The sequence below is a fragment of the Tamandua tetradactyla genome, chromosome 2, assembly GCF_023851605.1.
Source record: "Tamandua tetradactyla isolate mTamTet1 chromosome 2, mTamTet1.pri, whole genome shotgun sequence".
NCBI lineage: Eukaryota > Metazoa > Chordata > Mammalia > Pilosa > Myrmecophagidae > Tamandua > Tamandua tetradactyla.
This window is the reverse complement of record NC_135328.1, coordinates 199,847,012-199,874,539: the sequence shown is the minus strand read 5'-3', so window position 1 is coordinate 199,874,539 and position 27,528 is coordinate 199,847,012. Positions and strand designations below refer to the sequence as shown.

Sequence of the window (27,528 nt, the reverse complement as noted above, 5' to 3'; positions counted from 1 at the left end):
GAGAGATCCAGACCTCTGTCCTGGCTTCTTTGGCTGAAGTCAAACCTTTAGACCCCGGGAGTAGAGTTGGGGGAAGTGGAACAGAGCCCTAGGGGGCACGGCCCTTGGGTGGGGGTCCCACTCCCCTCTCCCCACTGGCCGGCTGTGTCCCCCACCACCCTGAACTTCTAAGTTTTGTTTTCACCCCTTGACTTGTCTGCATCCCTAGAACATTTTTCATCGGCCACCTTCTAGCCCACTACCCCCTTTCCACCCTCCATGTTTCAGCTGAGATGTCCCCTCCTCCAGGCAGCCTGCCTGGTTTAGGTTCTCCTCTGGGTGCCCCTCCACTTCTGCTCTTACCCTGTCATTGAGCTTTTCACCCTACCCGGTCGAAACCTCCAGCACACTGGAGCTCCCCGAGGGCTGGGATAAAAGGGCTTGGTTCGCGTCTGTGCCCCTACAGCCCGTGGAAAACCTGGCAGGGAGCAGGCTCTCAGAACACTCCATCTGGGACAACTGCATGAAGGACCACATTCGCCGTTTTGTCTGGTCCTAGGGCGCCCTCTGCTGCCAGTGGCAGGCCTAGCATCCGAGACTCGGGACTGGAGCCGCGAAGTCTGGAGGAAACCAGGCTGAGTGTAGGGGGACAACCGCAGGTGGAAAAGCCACAATCCATGCTGCCCCCCGCCCCCGTCCCCCCGAATATCAAGATGCACAGAATTGAAGATACCTAGGAGCATATTAGAAAACTTATATTAGAAAGCTCTGTTGCAACAAAATAACCTGTAAAAACATTTCATCCCAGCAAGTCTGCAAAGCTGGGTAGGGTGGACAGGGTGGTGGAGGGGCAGAGTTCAAAGCACTTGAACAGTCCAGATCTGGGAGGCCCGGTCCTTGGCCAGCTCCCACAGTACCACATGGTCCCGGTCATAGCCCCGGCCACCTGGAGGGGGAGGGAAGAGATGGGGGGATGGTCAGAGCGAGCTGAGAACTCTACTGCCCTCAGCCCCCTTGGGTGCCCTCTCGCAACACATCCCCCCTTACCCTTCACATCCAGGATCCAGTTTTCGAACATCTGGCTGCAGATGTGGCCTGATTCGTTGATGCTCCATGTCTGGCGGGGCAGGCGGCTCTCAGCCCACAGCACCACCTTGGAGCCGGTGCTGGGGGGCCCAATCACCTGCAGGCTCATGGTGGGGGCCACCTGAGGCCCCAAGAGACTATCAGACACCGTCCACCCCACAGGGGCTTTGTGCACCTTGAGATGCCCTTGACACACCCAGGTTTGAACACTGGCTCTAGTGCACTGGGTGACCTTGGGCAAGTCTCTTAATCCTTCTGTGCTGAGGTTTCCCTGGGAAGGGGAATCCCTGGTTGCTGACACTTGGGAGGATTCAACATGGGAAACCATAAAAGGGTTGGAAAAAAGATTTGCTCCTCTGGGAAGCCTTCTATGACTGAATTCCAAAGCATCAGACAAGCCGCCAAGCCCAGCTGGGTGGCTTTCAGCATTACTTAACCTCTCTGTGGCTTGGTTTCCTCACCTGAAAAAGGGGGAATAGAATAAGACCTGCCCCATAATGTTCTGTAAGGATTATACAAGGCTTTCATGAGTACATAACAAAATGTCTGGCACATAGTAGGTGTTCCCTCTCCCTCCAAGTAAAAGAGGGAATCCTTTCAATGGCCTACACCCCTTATAACCTTTTGATCTCATCTCCTGCTACTTTCCACCTCACTCACGTCTCTCTAGCCACTCAGGTGGCCTTGCTAGAACTAGAAAATGCCAGGTGTATTTGCACCACAGGGCATTTGCACTTGCTGTTCCTGCAGCCTGGAACACTCTTCCCTCATATCTGCATAGCTGTCTCCTTCAAACTTCACCTTTTCAGGAGGGGGCTTCCTCAGCCACTGTTTATAATTGTCAGCTCCCTGACAATCCTTGTTTTTCTTTCTTGATTTACTATTTCTCCATAGCACTTCTTATCATCTAAGGTACTAAGATTTTGCGCTTATTCGTGTTGTTTCTTGTCTGTTTCTCTCTACTAGGATGTAAGCTTCAAAAGGGCAAAGATTGGTTGTTTCTGTCTTCTCACTGCTCAATTCCAGCCACTAGAACAGGGCCTGGGGCATCCATAGATGCTCAGGAAATGTTTGTGGAGTGAATGTGTCATTACCAAAAGGATTAATCAGAGCTAGAGGGTCCCTTAGAAGCATCTGGTTCAATGCTCTTGCTTTGCAGATGGGAGACTGAGGCCCAAAGAAGTTTGCCCAGGGCTGATTCCCCACCTCCCCAGGGTCCTGGCATCAGTGCATGTCTCTCTGTGTCCCTGGCCCACAGGTGGGGTCTGTTCCTGACTGGGCTGGGCCTCCCCACCATGGGCCTGTGAGTGCCTGGGGCCCTGGTGATCCCATCCCTGCCCCTTCCTCAGTACCTGGTTCTTAAGCAGCCCATCCTCATAGTACCAGATGCAGCTGCCTCCAGCTCGGGGCTCGGAGACCACCACACGGCCAGCCTTCATGTCCTCGACATGGTCCGGCACTGCGAGAAATCCTCCCAGGGCCGCATTCCAGAGGCGGAAGTAAGCCCGGCGCTGGTGGAGAGGGGAGCCAAGGGTCAGGGATCCCTGGGCAGCAATACCCCCAGCTGGGCTCCCAGGGACCCCCCAACTCTGGGCCTCCGAGGAGCAAGCTCCCACCTCCTCCTTCCTGCCCCTAAACCTTGCTCAGCCATGCTTCTAAGTCACTCCTTCTTTCGCACACATGTACTTAATGCACAACACACACATCCATATTCATAGAGACAGCTACAAACCTGTGACAGATACACCCATGGTATGCAAGCTGCACAGATGTTCACAGCAGACCCACACAAATGCATGCAGCCTTCCAGATACACACACCCAAACCCATAAACACACCTGCTCAGCCTACTCCAAGCAGGTACTTATGTTTGTTAAGAGGACAGAAACGTGTAGAAACACAGATGTGTGCACACACTTATAAAGAGAAGTGTGTGCACACACTCATGCTGTTCAGATGTGGTACACACTGAACTAGACATGACATCTGGCTCTGCCACAAACCGTCATCATGACAGCTAACGGTGGTCGTGTGCTCACCCACCTAAGCACTGTCCTGAGGGTTTTGCAGACACTATTTACCTTCGATCCTCACAACAACCCCATGATAAGAGATCATTCCCATTTTAAAGATGAAGAAACTGAGGTCCATGGAGGGACAGGACTTGTCCAAGCTTGCAGAGCAAACCTTGTCCATTTCTCTGGGCTTTTATTTCTCCATCTGTAAAATGTGAGGCTGGGAGATAATCTCCAAGATTTCTTCTAAGAATCTGTGAATACAGGGGCTATGCAAACATCCTCAGACAAGCACATAAATCTTCTCCAGTGTCACAAATATAGTCAAAACACACTCCTAGAGACACACAGCCCCGCAGGTGAGCGTGCAAAGCACACAGACACGTGGGCACAGTGATGGCACAGACACAGATATGCCCTTGGCCAGGCACATGCACACACTCCCAGACTCACAGACCTATGGCCGTGCCCCTGCAGGAAGGCATATGGATGTCAAAGCACATGGCCGCACAGACACGAGTCCAAGCACAGACGGGCAGAAACCTATTGCAGACACGGTGCTTCCCAAGGCAAGGTGTGCTTATTCCTGGGGTTGGTACATGAGAAAATTTTCAATCCTACATGGATAAACTTCTTTAAAAAAAATTAATGGTAATGTATTTATTACAATGTATACTAAGGAAAAATTATATATACCCATCAAATCCATGATTTATGGATATTATTCCTTAGGGCAAGGACAAAGCGAAAAAAAATGGGTCAAGTTAAAGATGATGATTAAGTAAATAATGTTCAAGAGGAATAATGATGTGGCAAAAAAAGGGTGATCGTAGTACACAAGTGCTATGAGTTTGGGAAACGTGTGTGAATCACACCCAGACAGACACACACCCAGCAAGCTGGCAGAGACACACTCAACCCAGATATGCTACCCACCTGCTTGATGGGGTAGAGGGAACCCACCCTCTGGGTCCCACTGTATGTCAGCCAGTTGGTGATTTCGCAGCGGCCCACCAGCCAGTGGCGGCCCCGGAAGTCGCTGTGTTCACACAGCACCCAGCTGTGCCCAGCAAGTGCAGGAGACCCAGAGAGGATCACAGACAGACAGACAGGTGGAGGAGGAAGTGCAGATGTCAGAGATCTCCTGCTATCCTATGTAGGGCCTGCTCTGACTGGGGTTAGGGACCTGAGGGTGGGGAGGGGAGCTGGGAGCCAGATTTGGGGTTTGCAGGGCCACCAAGGGTGCTAGGAAGCCAGCAGCGCCCTGGAGGGCTGGGGTCCAGCCCCTGAGAGCCAGGACCCCTTCTCAGCCTGGACTTCTTCCTCCTCAGTGGCCTGGAGGGGAGTGAAGCAGAAGCAGTGTCGGGGGAAGAGGCCAGCGCCCCAGGGGGTCTCCACCCTGTGCTAGCCGCCCGGGCCTCGTGTCTCCCCACCGCACACTCACACGCCCCCCTTGATCTGCACGGACAGCACATGGTTGTTGAAGCCCTCGGCTTGCAGGCTCCGCACCTCCCCGTTCAGTTCAATCTCCTTCCCCTCAAAGCATTCCAGTCCGTACAGGAAGATGGAGGGCTCTGAAAAGTGCTGGGAGGCCAGGGGGTGGAGGAGTGAGGACTCAAGAACTCACACGCAGCCCCACAGCTCCAGGCACCCCAACTTGCAGATCTGTATTTCAGGCCATTCTCCCTCCTAGGTCCACTCCACAGGTCCACTGACATCCGGACTCGGCCAGGGGCTGTCTCCGAGGCTTCTCAGACACAGACCCAGCAGGTCCCAGACTGCGCCCCGATTCCCCCCTTAAGCCCCCATGCTCCCTAGTGATAACACTTCTAAAGACCCCAACCAGAAACCTGAGGCCCATCCTAGATGTTCTCCTTTTTATCCTTCTGATATAACAGTAATGATAATGATTCTAGTGATAATAGCAGTTCTAATTTACTCAGGGCTCACAAGGTGTTAGATTCTGTGCTAAGTGCTTTACTCTGATCTCATTGTAAGTTCTCAAGAACCCCCAAAAGTAAGTGCTACCATTATCCCCAGTGAACAGAGGGGAAACTGAGGCTGGAGAAGGTAAACAACTTGCCCAAGGCCCCAAAGTAAAGATTTTAAACCAGAGCCCAGCTCTGCCTATTGCCAACTGTGTGACCTTGAGCAAGTTGCATGCCCTCTCTGTGCCTCCATTTCTACATCTGTAAAAGGGAGAGAATAATAGGAACCTACCTCATTGGGTTGGGTGTGGATTAAATGCCCTAGTATGGGCAAAGCCCTCAAAACACTGCCTGGCAAATAGGATGCTCAGTAAACGTTAGCTGTTCTGACTAGGGATGCTATCGCTGCCTTGCCCCCTGCCCCACCTCTCCCCTTGGGCTCTTGTTCTCCACTCCACAGTAGCCACCTTTCCAGCAATCACGTCCCTTCTCCCTGCACAGAACCTCCCTGCAGCGCCAGCTTGCTCCTACCCCACCTCCCTTCCCTGGACCAGTTCTGTATCTGGACACCCCACTCTCTGCCTTGTCATCTTTTCCCATGTGGTCATGTGACAATGGGTTCTTTAAAGGCGGGGCTGTTCCCAGGACCGAGCTCAGCAGGTGCTCAGTCACTGCAAGTGGACTGAATTGGCTTTGAAGCCCTGGGGATAAGGGGGCCGGGGTATTCTAAAGAAGACTGGGTCAACTTCCACCGGCACGTGCCTCCAAGAGAAGAGGCTCTGTGCCTAGGTCTTCCGCAGGGGCTCCCTCTGCCTCCAGGATTGCCTGGAGAGAGGCACTCACCAGGGGAACCTTCTGGAGAGAGCCCAGAACTGTGGAGGATAAGCAGCCCATGGCCGTAAGAGTAGGGAATTCGCCCTCGGAGAGAATGTGCTGGTCACCCTTGAAGTCCTTCTCGTCAAACAGGATCCAGCTGGGGATGGGAACAGTGGAGGAACACGAGTACGCATCCGAGCCTACCCCATCCTCAGCCTGCCCAGGCTCCCCTGAGGTAGAGAAGGGTGAACGCAGCCTTGACTGATCCAGAGGTCAAGGAAAAAATAGACCCTGAAGCAGTGTGGGCTGAGGTCTGATTTTAGAAAGGACTGAATGAAAACGTACTGCCCCCACGAAGGAGAATTTAGCAATATCAAGCAAAACTACATGTGCAAATACTCAGCAATAACGTTTCTAAGAATCCATTCCAAGGACACCCTTCAAAAGCATAAAATGACACAAGCGCAAGGTATTCATTGCTGCAAAATACAAGTGCAGAGAGGGGAGGCAGTTCAAAAGCCCATCAATATGCCTCGATAGATCCCAGAAGGATTTGAACAGCAAGTAAAAAAGTATTTGCAAAGTCCCCTTGGGGAAATTGTGAGAAAGGGGGAAAATTCAACTTCCCCAAGTGGAGAATTTTTTATACTCTCACAGGCAGTGGAGACAACCAAAGCAATAGGCTGAGCCCCCAGTCTTGGGATTTGTTCATACGAAACTTAACCCCGCAAAGGATAGGCTATGCCTACTTAAAATTAGGTCTAAGAGTCACCCCCAAGAGAACCTCTTTTGTTGCTCTGATGTGGCCTCTCTCTCTCAGCCAACACAACAAGCAAACTCGCCACCCTCCCCCTGTCTACATGGGACATGACTCCCAGGGGTGTGGACCTTCCTGGCAACATGGGACAGAAATCCCAGAATGAGCTGGGACTTAGTACCAAGGGACTGAGAAAAACTTCTTGACAGAAAGGGAGAAGAGAGAAATGAGACAAAATAAAGTATCAATGGCTGAGAGATTCCAAACAGAGTCAAGAGGTTATCCTGGAGGTTATTCTTACGCATTAAAAGGATATCACATTTTTTAGTTAAGGCGTAACAGAGAGGCTGGACAGAACTGTGTTCCAGTAGCCATGTATCTTGAAGATGATTGTATAATGATATAGCTTTTGCAATGTGACTGTGTGATTGTGAAAACCTTGTGTCTGATGCTTCTTCTATCCATCTTATGGACAGATGAGTAAAACATACGGGTTAAAAATAAATAAATAATAGGGGGAACAAATGTCAAAATACATTTAGTAGATTGACATGCTAGTGATCAATGAATGGGAGGGGTAAGGGGTATGGTATGCATGAATTTTATTTTGTTTTCTTTTTATATGTTTTTCCTGAATTGATGCAAATGTTCTAAGAAATTATCATGATGATGAAATACAACTATGCGATGAAAAAACAATGTTCATATTGTATGTTGATTGGTTTTATTAATAAAAATAAATAAAATAAATTTTTAAAAAAGTCCATCAATAGCGAATGGTAAAATAAACTAAGAAAATAAATGGAGTACAATGTAGCAGTAAAAAAGAATAAGGAAGAACTCTTAAAGAAATATAAAAGTGATTTCCAAATAGTTAAGTGAAAAAAGCAAGATGCAAAGCAAGCAAGATGGTTATAGATTTAGGATGTTAATTTAAGCCCCATGGTAACCACAAAGAAAACATCAGAGAATATGCAAGCTCATATAAACAGAAAGCGGAGTGCGGTTTCCCAGGGGTGATGGACATAAATAATGAAGAGTTAACGAAAAATATGTGGAGGATTTCTGTTTGGGGTAAAGGGAAAGCAACAGTAACGGATAGTGATGAGCACACTGCAACCCCGTAAATGTGATTAATCCTGGCGAATGCTGTGCCTGGGAGGGGTTGGGGTAGGAAGATTTACGTTGTATACATAAGGGAGGAAGGGAGGGAGGAAGAGAAATTAAAGAGATAATGACAACTAAATGAGATACATGATCCTGGATGGGATCTAAGAATGGAGAAGAAAAGGCTCAAAAGGACATTATTGGGACATGAGAAAAAAACGGAATATAAAATATGTTTTCTGTCAATGTTATATTTCTTGAACTTGATAACTGCACATAAGGTGATTACCTAAGTGAATATTCTTCTTCATAGTAAATGTACGTGGAAGTACTATGTATTCAAGGAGAATGATGTGTGCAACCTGTTCTCAAATGTTCAGAAAATTGACAGTGAGATGCATAGGGGGTTCAGTGGTAGAATGCTCGCCTTCCACGCAGGAGATCTGGGTTCGATTCCTGGCCCCTGCAGCCCTCCTCCCCCCCAAAAAACGACAGATAGATGCAGAGTGAGAAGAGGAATAAATACGAGGAACGGTGACTACAATGGATTAAGTATATCAGATACAAAAAACCATCAGCTCATAACAATACTAAAAAAAATAAACTTCAATGATCAACTTTGGAATTTGCTAGGGCACCGATTCAAAAACTATTCTGAAAATTGATAAAGAGAAAGGATCAAACATCGATCCTGCCTCTTGGGTAGAAACTGTATTCAGGTAACCCAATAATCAAAAGGGAAAGTTCTTTATAGAAGTGTTCTAGCCAAGATATGTAGAAGGAATAATAAAAATTAGAAAATAATCATTTTGGGACCAGAGAGATAATGGGTCTAGGCAATTATCACCAATGGATGCTAAATCCTTAGGTGAAAAGTAAATGGGGAATCTCATCATGTAGGGATTGGTCTTAATACCGTTAAAAGTGGACAACCAGACACCATGTGCCTCTGATGTGATGCAATATAGCCTTGCCAGAACAAAACAGTAAAACCTGAATTTAATCAAGCCTCTAGATCTGACCACCAGTTTACAGGAAATGTGGGGGACAAAACAACAAGTTAAATGACACCTCAGGAAGCAATCAGCTAAATATAGAAGATGGGAAACCTAAAGGACAAATTATTGGCATAAAACAACAAGGAGGGACTGTTATAGATTAGAGACCAAATCCCTCCTCCTGCAGCCCCAGTTCCCAAGCTGAGTTAAGCGCTTCAAGGCAGGTGCACCCACCGGCCCCCTAAGGTTCCGTCCCGCCTCGTCCTCACCTGCCGCCGTGGACCCGGCAGGAATGCGGCTGGAAGGAGGCGGGCAGAGCGGCCTGGTCATCCTCGAAGGAGAAGTGGTCGCCCAGGAAATCGGGGCCAGAGAAGAGCTGAATCTGCGGGCAGAGGTGGGTAGACGAAGAGGGAAGGAGGGCGACGGGTGGGCACTGAGTGGATGGTGAACTCCGGAGAGGTGTGAAATGAGGAGAAAGGAGACGTGTACCCCCACCAGCTCCCAGAGGAGTCCTCCCCTCACCTTGGAGACAAAGTGCAGATTGTGCTCCCCGACCTGATGGAGAGACAAAAGTTTCGAGACTTAAGAAGGGTACCAGCCCCGGGCCTCAGCGCCTCTGCTTTCCATATTCCCGACCCTCCCGCGCCTCCCAGCCAGCCCAGAACCGCACCAGCCCGGCAGCTCCACAGAGGCCCAACCCCCCAGGGGCTCGGAGCCCGGGCCTTCCAGACCCCGCCCCTCGGCGGTGGGCGGGTCCTGACCCAATCCCCGCCCCTCGTAAAGGCCCCGCCCCCGAGGCCGCACGCACCTGCAGGACCGGCTGCAGAGAGGCGAGGGCGCTGTTGCCCGCGCCCCAGTCTTCGCAGTTGCGGTAAACGCCCTTCTCCAGCACGAACTGCTCCCCGGAGAAGCCCACCTCCTGGTAGGCCACCCACCTGCAAGAGGGGCGGGTCGCGGGTCGGCGGCGGCAAAGCCGGCACCTCCCCTCGACCCGCCCGGGCCCCGGGAGCCGCGCCCACTCACACGCCGCTGAGCACGTGAATAGCCTGCGTGCTGGGGCCATGTCCCGCCAGCTCCACGTCCGGCAGCGCCTCGCTCACCTCCACGCCCGGCCCCTCGAAGTCCATGGCCTCAAACAGCACCACGGCCGGGTCCCCGAAGTCCTGGGCCCCAGGGACGGTCAGGCCTCGGCTCAGGCCAAGCCTCTCCCGCTCACGGACAGAAACTACAGGGAGCGCCCAGACCCCCAAAACTTAGCCCTCCCGGGGAATCTGGGGTGAGGCGATCAGTGCAGCCTGGGGAAGAGCAACAGGAAGGAGAGAGGCTAGACCCCAGGAAGCACTTCCAGGTACTCTGAAGAGGAGGGAGAAGGAGTAAAAGTTCTTCTCTCATCACACTGCACTAGGAGAAGCCTCTGGGCCAGAAGTAGAGGGATGGCCCAATTGCCCTCACTTACCGTCCGGATGACCCGCAGAGAGGTCAGCACCTCGTCATAGCCTCCCCAGTGGGTCCAGTCATCGTACTCCCCTTCCTCCAGCAGATACTGGTGGCCCCGGAAGCCCTCCTTCTCGTAGCCCACCCAACTGGGGGAGGATAGGCAGAGAGCCAGTCACAGGAAGTCCAGGGATAGGTAAACCAGCTGACCCCACCCATGGTGGCCCAGCTCACTCTCCTCTCCAAGGGTTGAGGACAGTGGTGGGTGAGGGTTGAGCTGTAGGAAAGAGTCTTGAGTCCTTACCAGCCCCCCAGGACCCGCAGGGACCCCACAGAGGCCAAGTGGGGGCTCCGGCTGTCCTCTGGCTGCCGCAGGTCATAGATGTCTCTGCTCACTTCCCAGCTCTGGCCCTGGAAGCCTGGGGCCTCATACACCACAGCCTGGGGGGTGAGGGGGATGTAGGTTGGTGGGGAGTGTTTGGATCTAAGCTCCCAGCCAGCCCAAAAATGACTGCTCAGCATCAGCCCAAAGACCCCCCCATTGCTTCCCTGAGCCCCATGCCCTTATCTAACATTGCCCATTCCGAGCCCAGACCTAATCTGATCAGCCAGAAGCCATTTCCCAATGAACCATCAGGTTCCAACCTCCAAGACCCAGATTCTGGCCCCCAGGCCTTCCCATACCCTCATCCAGTCCAGGCTGTAACATCCACACCCTCCCCAAGGGTCCTTCTTGACTTTGAATCCCACACTCTTACCTTGGGCTCCCCTGGCTTCTCCACACTTGGGCAGCCCTGCAGGGGAGACAGAGCTGAGATACCAGCCCATAGGTGGGGGAAGACACATGGGGCTGGGGACACAGGATTTTCTTGATCCTGAACCCCCTGAAAATAGCTGACCCCATGTCCTCCCAGTTTCCCACCCCTTGGGCTAATCTCCCATCTCCTCCCACCCCCATTCCCAGTGGAAGCTCCCAGGTGCTGCCTCTTCCGCAGACTGCAGGACAAGACTTCCTGGGGGCAAGGGGCAAAGCCCAGGCATTCTGTCTGCGGGCGTGCTCTGTCCCTTACCAACTTCACAGGCTTCAGGGAGCCCACGCTGGGATCTGATGCCCCCCAGGCCTCTGAGGTTGGGTACTCTCCAGGTTCCAGGATGCAAGGAGTATCCTCAAAGAAGGGTTTGGGGTACAACAGCCACCTGGGAGAAAGCAGAAGGGCCGCTGTACCCCAGGCCCCCAGGAACACAGAGTGGTAATGGGAAGGGAGGTTTGGAGGAGGGAAGGCAATTTGGGGGAAGGTCCTAGTCAAGGGGAATCTGGAGGAAATTTCAGGCCCCCATAATCAGCTGTCCTGCTGCTGGCTTTAGCCACTGTAATTTAACACAGCAGCTGGAAAGTTCTTTCTAGCACACGTTTGCTTAAAACCCCTAGTAGTTCCCTGGTACTTTCCCAGTGTAACCCAGAAGTTAGGATTTAACCAATGATTTTCTTTTTACTTTCTAGTATATTAAAATAGCCCAAGGGAAACACCTGAAATTTCTGATCTATAATCCAGCTGCCTTGATCTTGAATAATGATTGTTCATCTAGCCTTTATCTTGTGATTGTAAAAGCTTGTGACTGATCCTCCACTCATACCCCCTTATCCCATTTTTCAACTTCAGAGTCTTATGATCACTAAAGATACCCCCTAATGTTTATTAATTAAGGGCCTTGAATCAGGCCAGAACGAACCCACCCCAATTCTAAGGCTATTTCACTAGGCAGAGACAGCTGTAACCACAATTGGCCTGTGACATATGCAGTAGCTTAAACTTTAACCTATAAGTGACCTTTACCTAATTATACGAAAAAAATCACACCCGTCATCATATTAAGACTGCTTTTTCTTACATAGGTTCTGTGACTAAGCATATAATCAGTCTGCCCATGCTCAATAATTAGATCATCTCTAGCCTCATCATCTTGAACCATTGTGCTTATTCTAGAACCTGCCCATCTTTTGATATTATAAAGTTATCAGAGTTAGTGCAGTTTGGGAGAGAGACTTTTAGCCTGTTAGGCCATCTGAGCTCCTGCTTCACGCTTAGCAATAAACCCTTTCTGTCTTTGAAACCTGGATGTGTCAGGAATTGGTCATTTGAGCACACGAGGCTGAGAACCCACTGCTTTTGATTGGGATCAGCAGTAAAGCCCTTGCCACATAACAAGGCCCTTTGTGATCAGGCCCCTGCCTTCCTCCTGGCCCCACCGAACTTTCAAGGCGTAGATCTCTCACCTCTGGGTATTTGCATGTTCTGTTCCCTCTGCCACATATACTTTCCCCCCATTCATATAATTAGCGAGTATTTAGGGGGTTTCTACTCAGACTCTGCTTTAGGCATCAGAGTTAAAGCAGTGAGCAAAACAGACAAAATCCCTGCCCTCATGAACACAAATTCTTCTTTGGGCCAACACCTACTTATTCTAGCCAAAGCTGCTTCCTCCTCCAGGCAGACCTCACAGACCACCAACCCCAGGCTCCCACCGCTCTATACTTCCCCCATCATGGAACCTGACTTTCTGGTTGACCACTGTCAGTCCACTTGTCTGTCCTCACTCTTGTAAAGCAAGAATTGTGTCTTGCCACCTCTGCGCCCCCAGCACCCAGCACAGTGAATTTTAAACGAAGGGATTCCGGAACAGCTCAGACTCACAGTCCTGCGGAGACGGTGACCGATGCCACCTGCAGGGGCTTCTCCAGGCTCTGGGGATCCTCCAAGGCCTCGCTTAACTTCACCTGTTCCCCCGTGAGGTTCTCCTCAGAGAACAGGCTGATCTCTGGGGTGCTGTAGTCCTAAGGAGGGAAGGAGGGAGAAAATGAAATGTGAAACTGACCCCCTTGGAAATCACCACTGCCCCCCATCTGCCTCTCCTCAAGTCAGGGTTCCAGGAGGCTTCTGGGATCCTTTTGTGGCCATCTCCCCCAAAAGCCGGGATGGCAGCTGGGCTGTTTCCTGCCAGGCCCGCCAGACAAGCTGGAGCCCAAGCCCGAGCCCTTGCTGAGCCCAGCAGGAACCTCTGGGTAGCCTGGCTTTCAGGCTGATGGAGGGCTGGGCAAGATGGACAGCACCTTCCTGTAATCTAACTGCAGCCCTTCCTTGATGCACAGTCCCTGCCTCTATCCAGTCTAGCTTTTGCCTCCACTTCATCCTGGGAAGCTACAGGTTCTCTCTGCATCCTGGGCGTCCCTTCTTCACTAGGACCATTTTTCATTCACTCGCTCATTCATCACATGTTTAAAGTATCTTCTGAGCGTGAGCACTGTGCTCAGGGTATGTCCTCCCCCCTCTCATTTGGTGCCCCCCCCCCAGTGGGTGTTATCACTACACCTACAGATGAGGAGGGCGAGGCTCGGCGACGTTACACAACCTGCCCCAGGTCGCACCGTGCGTAAACAGCAGAGCCAAGGCAGAGCAGCATGGGTTTTTTCACATGTGCCTGGCACACAGTGGCACAGGAGGTGCCCAGCGGTGTTGAATGAGTCAAATGAGTCCAGGTCCATCTGACTTCAAAGTCCTCCTTTTTCCCTCTTGTACCTTATTAACTCCCACACGAAGATGAGTTCATTATGAGAAGCTGACAATAAATTGTCCACAAACACCTGCGTGTTTCTGGGGAAGCTTTGAAAACCCCTGTCCCCCAGGGGTTCAAAACCCCTCTTTGCACAGCTGGGCCAGTGCCCTAGTTTAATCCCATTCTCACCAGGAGGATTGCCACAGCTCTGGACTTGAAGTTACTCGTCCTTTCATAAAACAAAAAACAGACCATCTCATAGGCCCCTGCGTTTTAGTCTTGGCTCTCTTTCCTGGGTCTCGCTAGTAGCCAGGATGGTTTTGTCAAGCTTAGTTTTTGTATTTTGTACATTTATGTTGCAAAAACAATGAGACTTGTTTTCTTTGCACTTCACTAATACGAAATCGTGACGCTGACTATGCTTTCTCAACCCCCACTCCCTCCCGTGAAATTCAGAGGAGCCCCCTCGGGCCGGCAATCACAGCCCTTCCTGGGGCCCGGGCCTCTGGCTGCCCCACTCCAGTCTTTCCTCTCCTTGGCAGACAGAAGGATGTTTATAAATTCCCAATTTGGTTATATGGCTTTTCTGCTTCAAACCCAACCCTCATCCCCCAGCTTGGCCATCCGTCCTGCAGGCAGAGAGGAGCCCCTGACCCCATCGCCTGGCCCAGGACCTGACACACAGATGGGGCCCTGGGTGATGGGTGACCCACAGTCCACCCACCTCCCTTCTCTGCTGCTCTGACCTTGTTCATCTCCCAGCTCAGCACTTGCCCAGGCTGCTCTTCTAAGCTGGGTCTCCGCCCTGCCTGGCCCCTGCCTCTCCAAACCGGTCTCTGCACATTCCCCAGGATCCCTTCCTTCCCCAGTTGGATCTAAGGACGGTCCACAGTTAACCCGTATCTGCCCCCTACCACATATGACCTCCCTCAGAGATTCCAACTGGATTGAGGCTGTCTCCCTCCTCAGACTGGAATGTCTCCTCCCTCTGGCTCATGTTTCCCTCTCAGACTGGGATTCTGGACAGACGAGGCAACCTCTGGTCCCCCATCCCCATCCCAGTCCACTGACCCGGACCACCCGCCTCAGGGAGCCGATGCCTTTGGCACTCCACGCAGGTCCCGGGGCTCGGAGCTCCACGTCTCCTTCCGGCAGGACCAGCCTCTGGCCCTGGAACTCCGGCTCTTCGTACAGCACCCAGCTGGGGGAACAGAGACCCTGGGGTCACCGGGCGGGGAGGGGATGCACTGCAAGGCCCTGGCACTTCTCACTGCTCCCCCACCCCCAGATTCACAGCCAGGACCCCCCCCCCCGCCGGACACTCCCGACTCACCAGCCTCTCACCACCCTGATGGAGGCCACGGGGGCCCAGCCCGAGGCATCCGCAGCGTCGCCCCAGACCTCCCTGCTGCCACCCTGGCAGCCAGGCTCTGAGAAGAGGATCATCTGGAGAAGGTACAAGGGGTCCTCAGGCCCCATCCCCAGGGCCCGCCAGCTGCTACCCCCACCCATTGCCCCCACCCCCACCCCTACCTTTCCAGGCTTGGTGTTCCTCTTGCCCTGGAATTTCAGTGCTGGGCTCTGGAAAGGAGGGGATGATAACACTTTTTATGGAAGCTGCCTCTTTAAGGCCCCACCCCTACCTGCCATTCCAAGGATCTCACACCCTCCTTCTCCTCCGTCACCAAGGAGGAGGCTCCATTTGTTCCCAACCCCCAGAGGTCTCATCAGCCCTGTCCCAGGGGCCGAGTGCCCACCACTCCCCCTCCCCAACGTTGGAACCACCAGGCCCTTTGGGATCTCCAGTGCAAATCTCCAGCTGGACAGATGGAGAAACTGAGGTCCAGAGAGAAGCGGCTGGCACAAGGGCTCATTGAACTAGAACTCAGACCTAAACCTCTTGCCTCCAAAGACTCTGCCTCCCACTGCAGTGCTCCTTATACCACCCAAAGTCCCAGCACGGGGGAGGCCAGGCCCCCTCCCTTGCCCACCCAAGGCCTCAGCCTCACTCACCCACCCCTCTGGGGGTCGGGCTCGGGCAGACTTCTCTGGCGGTGGCTTTTTGCTGCAGAGCAGAGGCAACTGTCCTGGCTCCTTCCTGAGCTCCGGTGCCCTGTGGGGCAGCAGAGCGGATAGTTTTGTGCCCAGTGGCTCCAGGGTAGAGGACTTCTTGGTAGCAGGGAGCAGGCTACCAAAGAGAAAGCTGCCTTCGAGACGGGAAGTGGGCCTGCTGCCTGCCTGTCTGTCCAGCTCCAGCCCTGGGTTGAGGCCCTTGGCATCTGCCATGTGCTTCTTCATCATTTCCAGAGGGGAGAAGTCCTGGGGAGGCCTGGCAGGACGATGGTCCCAGGAAGGGCCGGGCCCGGCTCTGTCCTGCCTGCGCTGGAGCTTCTCATCATCACTCAGATAGGGGTTCTCCGGTTCATCGTCGTCCTCCTCCTCCTCTGCTAGCCCTGGCGCCTCCTGGGGACTGGGTCCCAGCACCCACGCCCCGGGCTGGTCCTCCTCAATGGCTGGCAGCGTGGCGTACATGGTCAGGTAGGAGGAGCGGGGGGCTCGGGGCAGCCGGTGAGTGCGGAGGATTTCCGGGGGCTCCATGCTCCGCAGGGTGTCCAGGAAAAGTTCCAGGTCGGCAGCCAGGGCCACCTCCTCTTCCTCCCTTGATGGCTCTGGAAGCATCTTGCCATCGGTGGCGTCGGGGACAAGCTCGGACTCCAGGTTGGGGTCTGTTCCCAAAGGCATTGGGGCAGGGGGCCCTCCTGGGCTGGAGGGCGCTTTGCCCACTGAGGCGGAGGGGGCAGGGAGGAAGGTAGGACTCTGGTCAGCCACTTTCTGGGTAGAAAATGGGGCAGCAGAATCAGCAGAGCCCTGGACAGCATCTTTTTGGGTGGGAGACAAAATGAGGTTGCCTTCCAAGCCCTGGACAACCCTGTCTTGTTTGGTAGCAGGGAGCAGGCTACCAAAGAGAAAGCTGCCTTCAAGACGGGAAGTGGGCCTGCTGCCTGACTGTCTCTCCAGCTCCAGCTCTGGGTTGGGGCCCTTGGCATCTGGGGGTGGGGCAGCCGGAGCAATTGGCCCTTGGACACCCTCTTCCTTGGTGAGGAAAGGGGCAAGACAGCTTTCATTACCCAGGACTACCTCTTTCTGGGTGGGAGGTGAACCAGGGTTGCCTTCTGGGCCCTGCACAACCTTTGTGGGTTTGGGGGATGTGGCAGCAGGAACACCAGGGCTCTGAACTCTCTCTTTCTGGGTAGGGGGAAAGATAGGGACAGTTTCAGAGTCCTGGACAGCCTTATTTCTTGGAGAAGATGGAGCAGAAAGACTTGCGGAGCTGGGATCAGCCTTCCTTTTTGTAGAAGCTGGGCTACGAGGTTGTCCTGGACCCATGACAGCCTCACTCCTCACCACCGGCAAGAGCGGGTCTGTGATTCCTTCCGTTTTTACAGGAGGCAGGTCAGGGGGTCCCTTGGGCTTGAGAGTGAGCTGGGCCCTGGGGTGAGTGGACACCACAGGTTGTTCTGGGTGGTGGATGAGGCCCGGGGAAGGAGTGCGGGTCTGAGGCCTGGGGGAGGAGGGGACTGCTGCATGGCCCTGAGAAGTCTGGAGAAGGAGCTGAGTGGGGCTGGAGGCTCCCTGCACCCTTGGGGTCTCATGGGCCGTGACATCCGGGGCTCTGCCCTGGTCATGGTCTGGGGAGGCTGCAAGGATATCCTGGATCTGAGGTGGGTCGGCACCCCCTGGGATGCCCACAGGGGCCAGGGCAGATCTGTCCTTTGGTCCTGCCACCCCAGTCTCAGGCAGCTGCCCCAGGGCTGTCCCTCCGGGTCCGGCCAGGTCTGGGCTCCTCGTCATGGTGGCCGTGGGCCTGGGCAGTCGGCTGGCGGGTAGGCTGCGCTCAGCAGGCACGAGGCTGCTCAGCAGCTCCAGCGCCTGGCAGCGGCTGGGCGCGTCCTCAGCCTGCGGGCTCACCACCACTGCCCGCACCGTGCGGGTCGCGCTGCGGCCCCTGGGCAGGGCCTCGCCCTGGAGCACCGGCCTCACGGTCACCGAGCTGCTCGCCCGGCGGTCCACGCGCCCTCCTGCCACCACGGTGCTGCGCACGGTGCGCGTCACCCGTCGTTCCTCGGGGCTCCAGGGGCTCCCGCTGGCTAGACCTGCACCCGGGTGGGGGCTTGGCTCTCGGGGCCCAGCCAGGGGCACCAAGAACTCAGGCCTGGCCCCACCCGCGCCAGGGCCTGGCAGCTCCGTCCTCAGGCCATGGGACCCTCCACCACCCTGGTCCCCAGCCCCCTTCAGCCTCCCCACCAGCCTCTTCTCCTTGGCGGGTGGTGTGTACTTCTTGGAAAAGATGGGTGCATGGCTCTGAAAGCTGTTGGAGCCAGCGCCTTCCCGGGGGCCCTGGTAATTCACAGTCTCCTCTTCCTGGGTCGCAAAGCCATTGACTTCCTCTCGATGGTGGCTGTACTCGAACGTCTCCCCACCAGGGGCTTCCATCCGGGTCCCTGACACCAGAGACACCTTGTGCAATCGGTGTCTGACCTCCTCCTGGGCAGGGGGGCGCTGCCGCCACATCAGTGTGGCTCTTACCACTCGGGCCTCGGCCCGCGCCGGGGGCCCACCTGCCTCCTCCATGTTGGGCCCCGACAACCTGTCCTGAGGTGTCCTTGTCTCCCTGTCGTCCAGCTCCCTGCAGGGACCAGGAAGAAGAGAGATGAGGGTCAGAGAGTGGTGTAGGTGCCCCCTGCAGTGCAGACTAACTATCCCTGCCAGGTTAGGGTGAGTAACCTCGGGCAATCACTTGACCTATCGCGCCTTTGTTTACTCATCTGTAAAATGGGTTGGAAATTTCCAGCACTGACTTAATTCATTAGGACCCTTCATCCACCCCCTCCCCATTTTTAGGTCATCCCTAGGCCAGCCAGTGTCCTTCAAAAGATGAAGCCGAGGCCTGAGCCTGGAAGGAGAGAAAAAGGAGAGAGCAGAAAGGAATCAGGGTTCTACAGATGGGGCTGGCAGTCTGCCCAAGGAGCTCTGCATCCAGTCCTGTGGGAGGAGAAAACTGGAAAGCTGAAAACCAAGCAAGTGCTGTTCTGACCCTGAGCCTGACCCTTAAAAGGGAAGTTGAGGAAAGACAGGCTTTGGCCTCCTGCAGAGCTGGGTTCCCCATGGCCCTGTCACGCACTTGGGTCAGCTGCCCCTCCCCTTCCAGCTTCAGGGCTCTGTTCACAAAGCTGGAGCCGTTAAGAGTGTGTGCGTTATCGGGCTATTGCCAGGATTCAGTGCAAGATGGACGGTCCCCTAATAAACTGGAAAACACTGACTCACCGTCTCCCACTGTCGCCTTGGAGAATTGTAACCTGACATTACATGAACTGGTAGTGAAGGCTGTCTGAGTGTATGTGAGCGTTTGCCTGCATCTGTAGGTCTCAACGAAGACCCTCAGGCCACGGCCCTCTGGGGTTGATAATGCACTTTTCAATTTTCTCTTATGATCATTTCTCCCATTGTACAGATGAAGAAACTGAGGGTCAGAGAAGAGGAATGATTGGCCTAGGGTGATGCAGGGCTGAGTTTGCCCAGCCAGGGTTTGAATTCACACCTTCTGAATCCGTGTCTCAGCGTCTTCTTTCCCGCCCCCTAGGCCAACACTCTCAGCACATGTAATCATTCCTGCGATCCTTTTCAGCAGAGCATACTCTTTGGATCTCCATTACATCCTTTTTTAAATACTGATAATAGCCTAAGAAGACCTCGACCTCTAAGCTCCCCACAACTCTGTTTTAATAGCAATAACAGCAGCAGCAGCCATTTGCTGAAGGCCTCCACTGTTCCCAGAACTTTACTAGGTGCTTTACCTTCACTGTGCTCTTGAATCCTCAGAAAAATCCCATAAGTTTGATACCTCATAAAGAATACATTATTAAAAAGAAACCCCATTTTGTAGAAGAGACAAAAAATTACTGAGCAGCTTGCCCAGATCACAGAGTAGCAAAGGTAGGACTTGAATGCAGAACCTAAAGTCCACCTGTTTAACCAGCACACCCCAAATCCCCTGACAGCGTATTTATCTGGTAAACTGAGATTCTTTGATTTGGAGATTTGCTTTTAAAGGGGGTTCACAAGAGTCCCGGAGGGGCCATCCCACCCCTATTCCCTGACTCGGGGGGGGCCCCTCCCAGGCTGCTCTAACCAGGGGAATCTCTTTCTCAGGCCTTAAGGACTCCACAGAGGTCAGCCTGCTTACCCCCTGCCTCAGGGCCAGCCACTCTTCAGATCTTCCCCTCCTCTCTACGAGGCGAGGCGGCTCTCAGAGACCCCGTCTGGACCAGAAATGAACCCAATGCTCCCACTCCCAGGAAAAAGGGACACCCTCCCCCACCTCCCCCTTCCATTCTTCTGAGGAGCTGGTGGAACGCAGAACTTCGACCCTGCCCTGTGGCCCCAGCAGTGACTCAGGTTTTATGAGGGACAGAGATGAAAAGGGCTGAGGTCCAGGGAAGCCACCAAAGCCTCACTTGACTCAGGAGCACCAGTGGCTCTGGCACAGACTGACTGGCCCGGGACAGGTACAGGGGCTGAGCAATCCTTGCCGAGCTTTGCATTTGGGGGTGGAAGGAGAGAGAAGGGTTGCTGAGATGGATCCCCACTCCTTTCCCCAGGAGCTGTGGATGTTAGTCTTCACTGAGGCCCCAGCTCGGGGCCCCTGTCCTTCTCATGGAACTCCCCAAATCACTGGGACTCCCCCTCCATGGAGCTTTCCCACCTCGCTGAGCTCCCTCCCCAGGACTTCCCGTCCTCTTCACTGAATATTCCTCCCACTTATGAATAATAATAACTACCGTTCATTGACATTACTTGCCTCTGATGGCAATAGAATGATTTCTAACTCATTCATTCATTCAGTACTAACTTTGTCAGCTAATGTGGTTAGGCCTGGTTAAGCTCATCCAAAGCTGATTTGCCTATATAGGTGGTATACTCAGAGCCCAAGGGCCAGAGAGTTTGACATAAAAGCAGGAACCACATTTGGAAGGTCCAGTGGGCTTTGGCAAAGCAAGAGGAAAGAGCAGCTTCAAAGACCGCTAGCAATCAGATCAGACCTTATCAGTCACCTCCTGACAATCAGAATCCAACACCTTTCTCAATGCAACCCAACCCCTGGACAACACCCCTGAGAGTCACTCATTCCACAATCACTTGGTCATTGTGTTTTTTGCTAGCATACCTCTAGGGACAGGGAAGTCACCATTTGACAGTGCATCAGTCCCATCCCTGAACAGTCATAGCTTCTAGAATGTTCTTCAAATTGTGTTGGCATCTGCCTACCTTTAGCAACCCCCCCCTTTTGTCCTTGCTCTGCAGTCATACCCTAATGACCCAGGATGCCCCTCCGGGGCCAGGAGAAGTGCCTCTTCCCAGGGCCCTCTCTTCTTCAGGACCCCAGACCAGAAGTGGATCTGTGATCTCCAAACAAGGCTGGGAATGGAAGGGCTGGGGGGAGGAGGAGAGTGTGGGAAAGAGCTTTCTCTAACCCAACTAGTCCTGGATTCTCCCTGCTTACCTCTGAGTCACCCCCAAACTAGGCCAAACCAGTCCACATGCCCACACACTGGCAGACACACACTGCATCACAGAGGCATATGCCGGCTCACAGAAACCTGTGGGCATAGACGCAGAGTCACACAGGCCCCAAAACACGCAGGGACATTTGCAGAGACACACATAGTCAGAGATGCATCCATAGGCACAAACACATACACATGCAGAGACACACAGAGTCACAGAGTTAAAAACATATAGACGTTCAGAAACACAGAAGGCATAGAAATCACGCATGCACACGCAGAAACACACAGACACAGTGACACACACATGTGCACACAGATTCGCAATACGCAGTCAATTCACAGCCAAGAGTCCTCCTCCTCTTGAAACTCACCTCCACTTGACACATGCCCTTGGGGGCACACGCATCTTACCCCTCCCCCTGCCTCAATTTGCAGCCCCGACTACGTCCCACTCCCTTCCACATGTGTCTACTCGTGGTCCAGAGAATCCTCCCCAAGAAAGTGGACACAGAAAGATGATGTCCCTGGAGGTTGGCTTCTTCCTTTTCTAAGTGAGTCCCACCCTCTTGGAGTCTGTCATTATCCACATTGGTCCCAAATAGCCAGGGAGTGGCAGGTAGAGCCCTGTGTCCCCCCAGTTGAATCTCCCATTTCCCTCACCAAGACCTGTCTCCTCCACCCACTTCCCTGCCCCTGCAGCTCTTCTACCTTCCCCCAGCGGAGGACTCCAAGCAGGTCTCAGAGCCCACCTGGGCCCCACCTCTCCCTCTTCCTTTGCACAGGGCCGGGCACATGCTGCCTGCTGCCCAGAAGAATTGGGCAGCCTTGATTCTGCCTTTCTGAGTAACAGTGACTGCCACATTTACTCCCACAGGATCACAGAAAACCCTACAGTCTGCGAATAACCACACTCAACTGTCTGTTCTCTGCCCAAGGCCAAAGAAACCCATTTGAGAGGCAGGATAGAGTGATGGTTAGAACACAGGCATGGGCATTAAAGAAGCCTGGTTCAAATACCAGCCCCTTCATTTTCTAGTTGCTGTCTGACTTTGGGTAAGTGATTTAACCTCTCTGAGCCTTAGTTTCCCTATTGAAATTGGAAGAGAGAGTTAGTCCCTGCTTCATGGAGTTGTTGTGTGGATTACATAAAATTATGCGCAGGAGGCAACTTAGAGAACAAACCATAAATGGCAGCTACCACTATCACCATAAGGAATTTCTCAAAGCTCTGTCTGAGGCCCTTTCCTGGTCATCTTGGAGAGGTCTCACGTTCACCCCCTCTTCAGTGAGTTTTGGGGGATCCACCCTGCCATCCGTGAGCCCACCAGGCAGATTTCGGAGAGTCATTTCAAATAAAAACCAAGGCTTAGGAATCTTGGCATGGAGTTGAGTGGGGTAATTACTGCTGTGACTGAGGTGTATTAATAAGCATCCCTGCTATTTGGGCACCTCAGCTCTCCGGAGTTCAAAGCATGTTCCTTTAACTATCGCCTTCTTCCTGCTCTCTAGCTACCAAATCCACTCAACAACCCAAGTCTCAGAGAGGTTAAATAACTTGCCCCAGGACACGCAGCACTTAGGCTGGTTGCCGATTCCAAGGTTGGATCTGTGGCCCCCCAAACAGAACCTGGGAATGGTGGGTGGTGTCCAGGAGGGAAGGTGTCTCCCTTCTGCTCCATGATGGGGTTTCCTCCTGCCCCCAGGTGAGCAGGGAGGAGGGCAGCAGTAGGTTCCTATGGGTGGGGGTAGGGGAGGAGAGCAGAGCTGGAGCGGGGAGGGGGTGGCAGAGCCGGCCGTGCTTGGGGAGCTGAATGAATGGACCTGAAGTTGGAGAAACTCAGGGACAAAGCAGAGACCAGGATGGGGCAGCCAAGCCAGGCTCCCTCCCACCATCGCCCCAGGGGGGTCCGGTGTCCGCTCACCGTCTGTGTAGGGTTCCAGATGCCCGGCCTGCCCGGAGCTCCTGCCGCTGGCCCGCGCTCCCCTGATGCAGTGGGGTTCTCGGCTGGGGCTCCCGGGCCGGGCCGGTTGGGCACCCCGTGATGGGGCGGGGCCCCTGGGGAGGCTCCCGCCAGCCCCTGGATTCCTCAGGACCGCAGGGGTGGGAAGCTGGTTGGGCCGGTTTGGGCTCTTCACCCTTCTCCCCAGGTGCCTTCCCGCACCCCTGCAAGGTGACAGTGATGTGGTAGCGGTGGCAGGTCCTTCTAGCAGAGGGACGTGCATAGAGGGGCTGGGCTGGCTCTGGCAAGGCTGGGGTGGCAGACTTGCCCTTTGCCCCCTCTGCAGTGGGGAAGGATGCTGGGCGGGGCATCGGGGGACTGTCTTCCAGGTCGCCGGGTGGCTGAGGCCTCAGAGAGACCTCTGGGGCTGTGTCTGGGGGATACCAGCAAGTACAGTCTGGGGGCCCCTGTTCCAAATGTAGAGGAGCTGGCACCGGGCATGAGGGGCTTCTGGCCCCAGCGGGCTTTGCTGAGGCCACTGACAGCATCAGGTTCTCGGGCCCCATGGAGGCATAGTTAGCCAGGTCAGAGGTGCTGCCCACAGCTGGCCTCTGCAGGCGCCCCAAGGGCTGAGCGGGGTCCCCTGAGCTGTGTCGTTGCTTCCAAGGCCAGAGACCACGGCGCCCTGTCCGGAGATCCCATTCTGAGCAGCTCTGGACTTGGGCCTAAGGGAAAGCAGAGGAGGACATCAAGAGGGGCAGAGACATGGTGACAGCACCTCCTCCCTGCCCTCCATGTACCTCTGGACACCCCTGGCTGCCCTCCTTGGCACAGGGAAAGCAGAGCAAGGCTCTAACACCAAGCAGATGCTACCAGGGCCTCCAGAGCTGGACAGAGGGGCAGAACTGTGGAAAGACCCCCAGCATTTAACTTATTCCCTCCCATTCTACATAGGAACACAAGGGCCAGAGAGGGCAATGATATGATTGAAGTCACACAGCAAGGCAGTGATTGCTCCCAGGCGTTCACAGGCCTCTAGGCCTTTGGCACTTGTTGCCCTGGGGATTAGGGCTGTGTGGGCATGCCTGCCACAAGTGCCCATGGCCTCGGCCTGCTCCAGGCTTCCAGAGAGCCTGCAGCCACCTCCCTAGTACCCCGCCCAGCCTGAGATTCCCACAGCACACCTGGGAGGAGGTTCCTGGGCATAGAGAGGTCACCGGCACATGCTAGAGCCAGGGAAGAAGGTCCCCTGCAAGTGGGCAACACCTGACCTCTGTCCGCCGGCTTTCCCTGGGCCCCAGCCTGGCTGTGGGGGTAGCGGGAATGGGCTCAGAATCCCAGACCCACATGGACACTGATCTCAAACCACCAGTTTTCAGGAATGGGGTTGTGTTGTTGGCAATGGAGGAGCCAAGTGTGGGGTCAAATTCCTTCTAACAGAGGCCCTGGAGCCCACATGCTACAACCTACTCATCTGTGAAACAGAGCCCTGCAGCCTCTCGTTTCCCCAGAGGTTGCATACCTCAAGAGACAGGAGAGTAGAGTGATTGAGTGTGGGGGCTTGGAGGGGGGCATCCTGGGCTTGAATTCCAGTTCTGCTACCTCCTGGGTGCAAGACCTCTCCCAACTCCATTGTCCCATATGTAAATGTAGGTGACAATAACAGTACCTACACCCTGGGGTTGCTGGGAAGATTGTTTGGGATAATTCATACAGAGTGCCTGGAGTTCCTAGTTAAATTCAGATCATAGTTCATGATATCCAGGGCCAAAGAAAAATACCCGGCTGCTTGAGCCACCTCCAGGGGAGGCTGCCCTCTGTTTCCCCAAGGGTGGAAACGTTGTCACTGTCCAATACATAGCTCAAGTCCAAACACAGATGGGGTACCCTTCCCAGGGCTTCTGCCCCCTCCCTCCCCTTTGGCTTCTCTCCTACCTTAAGGCTGACAGTGGGGCTGCCCTGGGCCAGGTCAGGGCAGCTCTGGCCACCCCAGGGCCTGGAAAGGAAGCACAGGGGGAAGTTGGGTAAAGCAGCCTCCTCTTATCCCAACACCAGCATTCCTAGATTGGACATGGTAGCCCTCCCTGGCCCTCTGCTCTCAAGGTCCACAGCAGGATGAGCTCCTGAAAGCTTGTGGGGAAGGTCTCTGTGGCAGCCTCCTCTCTTCCCCCACCCCTAGCCATCCCCTCCACCCCCAGAGGCAGAGAAAGAGACAGAACTGGTTTTGAGGCAAAAATGAGAATTGAGCCTGTGTCAGGGCCAGATTAGAAAGAAAAGCGAGTGCTCTGATAATTCAAAAGCTGGCCACTTGCCAAGGCCCTCCTATGTGTCTACTTTAGCACTAGACCTCCCAATAATCCTACATGGTGAATATTAGTCCACCCATTTTTCAGATAAAGAAACTGAGGCCCAGAGAGGTGAAGTGACTTGTCCCCAGTCACACAGCTAGTGAACCTTGGAGTTAGGATCCCAGGACTGTCCCAATGCAAAGGCTAGCTGGACTCAATCACTACATGAAGGTGACTAAGATTGGGAAGTGCCTTGGTCCCCTCCTCTGTGTCATCTGCTCCCTATCCTAAGCAGTCAGCAGATATCAGAGGCCTGTGCCTCAGTGCTGGGGTCCTGTTCCTACAGCTGATGAAAACTGAACCCAGAACATGTGTGGCATGTGTCATCGCACCAGCCCGGGAGCCTGAGTGGCCCCTCCCCATCCCTGACTCATTTGCACCTCCAACCCCACCTCCTCCTCAGTGAGTGGGAGAGTGATGGGCAGCGCCACCTGGCCCTATAGGGCAACTTTCTGCCAGGCAGGGTAAAGGGGAAGGCGTGTCTGCCAGGCAGGGGCAGGCAGGGCACTGGCAGGGCGTGCACCCTCGGGCTCCCAGACTTCCAGACATAGGTGGCTAAGGGTAAGAGAGCAGTACAAACCCCGCCCCTCACCCTGACCTCACCACGCCCCCACCCCCTCCCAGAGCTGCAGGCTGAAGACAGCTGTGTCAAGATAAGATCAGAACAAATTGCCAGGTAACTTAATAGACACACAAACACCCCCGTGCCTGGAGCAAGCACTACACAGTCTGCCCCCCAAACATTCAGCTCTGCTTTTTCCATCAGACGCCCTCACTCGGAGAACTTGGAGAGGTGATGCAATTCACTCAAGGTCACAAGGCTAGCGGCACCTAGAGTTGGGACAGAGTCCTGGCCTCCTGGTTTGCAGCCAGCAGTCTCTCCAGGCAAGAGAGTAGCACAGGGTTTCAGCACATGGGCTCTGGAGGTGTACCGCTTAAGCTCATATCTGACTCCACCATTTCTGGGCTGTGTGACTATAGGCAGGTGACTTCACCTCTCTGAACCTCCATTTCCTTATCTGAACCACACAGAATAGCTATTATTAGGGCTGTTGTGAGGATTAATTGAGATAATCCAGGTAAGGCACTAAGAGATAAAGGTTTATTGTTATTACAGCGGAGAGAGATTTCTTGGTGCGGGTAGGGTGGAGGGGGGGTGACAGGGGAAAACCTCTCTGTGGCATCTCAGGGCAACTCCCGAAGATTGTCATTCTCCATGACAAAGGGACACAGAGACCAGAGGTAAATTAGCCTGTGATGTAAGAATCAAAGTCCAAAGGGACAGGAGGAACTATCACATTTGCTTTTAAAGTGTCCGGAGAGGAAATCGTTGCACACTTAGGAAATTGTAAAAGTTGTCTAAGTTTGAAAAGAGCGCAAAGTGACTGTTTTCACATCCACATACCCAAAGTCGTGGTACACTGACACCCATATTTTTATGCCCCGAGTCACTTATACAAGCTTATTTGAGTGTATGAACATTCAGTACATTCTAAGACACACGCACGCACCCACGCACATACACACACCACCCCCAGGCCTGGGGCGCACTGCCCCACCACCCTCCTCCAGCACCCCCCTCACCTATCCCGGCCTCCGGCCTGCTCCGGAGTCGCCTTTTCCCTGCGCTCCCTCCAGGTCCCCAGCCTGGCCAGGAGGCGGCCCAGGCGGGACCCCAGACTCTCGCGCCGTTTGGCCATGGCAAGGGCAGGCCCCGGGGCACCAGCCGTCGGGGCAACAGAAGTTTCGGGCAGCTGGGGCCACCCGGATCCGCTGCATTTGAGGACAAACGTCTTCTCTGGCCCGCCCTACTTGGCAAACAGCAGCCCCGCCCGCAGCCCGTGCGGGAGGGGGCCCGACCCAGCTGCTGCCCAGGCCCTGGGGTACGGAATGCGCGCTGCAGGGGGCCGCCCCCACCCCAACCCGGACACAGCCCGGGGGATAACGCTTCCTAAGCCCACACCTCCCGGAGCCCCTGCCCTCCGCGTTACGTCTTCGGG

At 54.2% G+C, this 27,528-nt stretch overlaps 1 protein-coding gene across 3 annotated transcripts; it reads right to left on the bottom strand.

Annotated features, from left to right (window-relative positions):
* Positions 1-285: 285 nt before the first annotated feature.
* CRYBG2 (crystallin beta-gamma domain containing 2) lies at positions 286-27,300 on the bottom strand. 3 transcript variants are annotated; one of them, XM_077150734.1, is made up of 22 exons: positions 27,113-27,300; positions 25,116-25,176; positions 23,163-23,905; positions 15,686-18,359; positions 15,206-15,253; positions 15,006-15,118; positions 14,744-14,873; positions 12,814-12,953; positions 11,191-11,317; positions 10,879-10,914; positions 10,425-10,561; positions 10,143-10,269; positions 9,710-9,849; positions 9,495-9,621; positions 9,209-9,241; positions 8,956-9,068; positions 5,852-5,981; positions 4,525-4,664; positions 4,017-4,140; positions 2,418-2,576; positions 1,027-1,186; positions 286-925 (listed from the first exon to the last, which is right to left on the bottom strand). In XM_077150734.1, the coding sequence occupies exons 1-22, from the start codon at positions 27,226-27,228 to the stop codon at positions 837-839; spliced, it is 5,667 nt and encodes a 1,888-aa protein (XP_077006849.1). In that variant the 5' UTR covers positions 27,229-27,300; the 3' UTR covers positions 286-836. The 3 variants fall into 3 exon arrangements, with proteins under 3 accessions (XP_077006849.1, XP_077006851.1, XP_077006850.1); XM_077150736.1 differs by lacking the exons at positions 23,163-23,905; positions 25,116-25,176; positions 27,113-27,300 and adding an exon at positions 18,998-20,427; XM_077150735.1 differs by lacking the exons at positions 286-925; positions 1,027-1,186; positions 25,116-25,176; positions 27,113-27,300 and having other exon boundaries at positions 2,471-3,285; positions 23,163-23,906.
* Positions 27,301-27,528: the final 228 nt, after the last annotated feature.